We start from the raw sequence: 3232 nt of genomic DNA on the forward strand, positions 1-3232 counted from the left end.
AACCCCCCCCCCCCGTTTCATCTTAATTTTAGGGCTTCCAATGTTATTATGAAAACAGGTTGCTTGTGTCATACAACTTTTGCATTTTTCCAATGCTGTCCCAAGTCGTCAGATCTGTAAAACATCTACTTGCAAACAGTCCATTTCTAATTTGCGCCTCCTGTCTTCTCCCAACTGTCACTCAGAAATAAATGTCGGTGTGTGTGCAAGTGGCCCTAAACATGAGCTATGTCATGAGCAATGTTACACCTGACATCTTAAAGGCAGTTTAACAAAACAGTTTACGATACATCTGTGGCACACATCTTATTATACTGACATCACTTTAAAATGAGGCTCACTAAGATGTGAGATGAGGAGTCAGGGACAGTATAGAGTGGGGGGCCATATTTGCAACTTATCAGCCGTATTCGAGCCTCCTTTCAAACCAAATTAACATGGACAACGACTACTTGGCAACCACCTACAGAAGTGCAACACATGAGGAAAAAGGATGTAATACAAATTTATGATTTCACACATTACCGATCTTCTATTGGTTGTGCCACAGGACCTTTAAAGAAAGATGCTTTTATATTTAGTGAGAGTTTTTGACATAAACATTACCATTACTGAACCATAGTGTTCAAACATCAGTGGTCTCTGTATTACTATGTATAGAAAAACAGTGGCATTGAGTGTTTTTGGGTTTTTTTGTTTGTTTAAAAAAAAAAAAAAAAAAAAGCTGCAGAGGCTACTGTGCACAGAAAATGAGAGATCCCAAGAGCGAGTTGTAAAATTTGGTTTAAAAGCACAAAAATAATTTGTCTGTCTTCATTTTTAAGCCTGTGTGGGGGGTTCTGAGCGACCCTGTCACGGGAATGGTGCGTGCGATGGAGACGGGACCCGTGGGGGAAACGGGAAGTGCAGCTGCCACCACGGTTATACGGGCGAGTTCTGCCTAGACTGCATCGACGGCTACTTCAACGAAGTGAGGAACGACAGCTTTTCTCTGTGCACAGGTAAAAAAATAAATAATTAAAAACTCAGTTTACCTAAATAATAGAGGTGGGGGTTACCATACATCCCACGATACGATATCACAATACTTAATGCACGATACGATATTAATTTTTTTTTTTTTTTATATTTTGTGATATTCAGATTCTGTACATAAAGGTAAACTTTATCAATATTCATTTTATCTAATATCAAAGTCTCAGTCTTTCTCTCATTTCAGTCAGTTTTATTGTTGACAAACTGAACAGTTTGTATTACAGTCTAGTCCAACTTAACTGAATGCAACCATCTGGTACAATTATAGCTATTCTGAACTATGAAATTTATGAAAACTATGCAGCCCATTCAGCAACTGAAGAATTTGAAAGTAAATTAAAACAAAATATAATTTTACGTTAAATAAAAAAGTTTTAAACTTAACTCATTCACTGCCATTGACGTCTATAGCCGTCAATGGCAGTGAATGAGTCAATGGGTTTAACTCATTCACTGCCAATGGCTGGCAGTGAATGAGTTAATTAAAATAAAACATGTCTTAAATTAAAATAAGTAAACTGACATGTTGCTGCCAAAAAAAAGTTAAACACATTTGGACAGTGAAGGAATGTCAGGATTCTTGCTCAGAAAAAGGATCTGATCAACATGCTCTGAAGTCAGAGCATGTTCCAGTCCACAAAAACTTTTTTTGTAACAAAATATCTATTTCTGCTGTCCCTGTAACGATACATTATTAGCAAACAAAATATCACGATACTACACAGTATCGATTTTTTTCCCCCACCCCTACTAAATAAGTTACCTGCTGTTGCACCAGAAACTCATCACCAACATGAACGTACTGATGGAAATTTGGTCTTCACTTCTGCAGAATGTCACTTCTCTTGCAAGACCTGCACTGGAGCAACCAATCAGGACTGTGATGAGTGCAAGGAAGGCTGGGAGGAAGACGACCAGGAAACTTGTGTAGGTAAGACAACTTGTACTGGCTCTCCATGCTACATGACATTCTCTTAACAAAAGTACTCGGATAAAGAGGTCATCTGAGCTATTGTTCTTGCTGTTTGGGTTCCATCATTGTTCCAACTTTGATTATTATACCACTGGTTGGATAAACCTGCAAATCTCCGATCTTTTTGCTGTTTCATAACAATTTGACTACACAAATTGTTGCGAAATCAACCAATAATGGACGGGTTAGTTATATTTTAAACTCAGAACAGTACCAGACCTCGTAAATTCTTAAAAATGTTATTTTTAAGTACATTTATGTTCATTTTAAAACTTGATGCTAGTAGCACAAGTCGGAATGCTAGCACAGGTTCGTCCAATTTAGCCAGTTTTCTGTTCTTGGCTGATACCCGGTGTGGTCTTCTGCTTCTCTGAGGTTTGATCTGCTGTTTTAGAGATGCTCTTCTGCATACCTTGGTTGTTTGTTTGAGTTAATCTTGCCTTCTTGAAGGCTTGAAGCAGTCTGAGGGGTATATTATGAAGTGAGATTAATGGCCATGTCAAGCTAAAAGTGGACTAAAAGGCTACATGTATAAAGGCCAATTTATACACCATGGAGTCCTACTTTAAAGTACTGTCATAGGTTTAACATCGCCTATTAGGCTGGATTTAAGAATTAAAAGTTTAAAATCATAGCTCAGTGGAAAAATGAGACTAAAACTAAAACGTGGTGTTTCATGTCTACTTTAAAGCAGGGTGACGCTCCTTCACCCGTACCTCTGCCAACCCCTGCTTGATTTGTTCCTTTATGTACATTTTCCAGTGTCTCACACACACTCTTTTGGCTGTATACACAAATTATGGGGGCGTACGCCATAATAAGTAGGTTTGGTTGAGCACAAGAATGACAACATCACAGAGCGCAAGTTTGATAACATCATGGAGAAGCTAACGGCTCTCCAACGGGAGATTTAGAGACCAGTGTTGGACTGTTAGAACTGCTTTGAAATTCATATGAGCTGTTCGCACTAAAGTAAAAAGCACCATCACTTCATGCGGATACCCTTTCAGCGCCAGCTGCGGTCGCAAGGCTGGAGCTGAACAAAAACACCCTGATAACGACTGTGTTTAGACTGTTCCTTCCCATTCCATGCAAGGCCACCTGGGTTGGCTGGAAGACTGTTTACTTAGCCTAGCAGGGCGAAGGACACTGTCTCGCACACACATACATATACACTGATATGCACACACTCATCGCCCCTCCCTTTGCAAACGCCTTCGATGC

General features: G+C 39.4%; 1 protein-coding gene across 1 annotated transcript in view; it reads left to right on the top strand.

Moving 5' to 3' along the window:
* Positions 1–3232, top strand: part of creld2 (cysteine-rich with EGF-like domains 2) — an 8618-nt gene that overhangs the window by 1235 nt on the left and 4151 nt on the right. The window contains 2 exon segments of the mRNA XM_013908765.1: positions 807–1001; positions 1868–1966. Of these exon segments, the coding sequence (XP_013764219.1) occupies positions 807–1001; positions 1868–1966 (294 nt within the window).

The sequence above is a fragment of the Pundamilia nyererei genome, unplaced genomic scaffold (genome assembly GCF_000239375.1).
Source record: "Pundamilia nyererei isolate P.nyererei 1_Seehausen unplaced genomic scaffold, PunNye1.0 scaffold00014, whole genome shotgun sequence".
Taxonomy (NCBI): Eukaryota; Metazoa; Chordata; class Actinopteri; order Cichliformes; family Cichlidae; genus Pundamilia; species Pundamilia nyererei.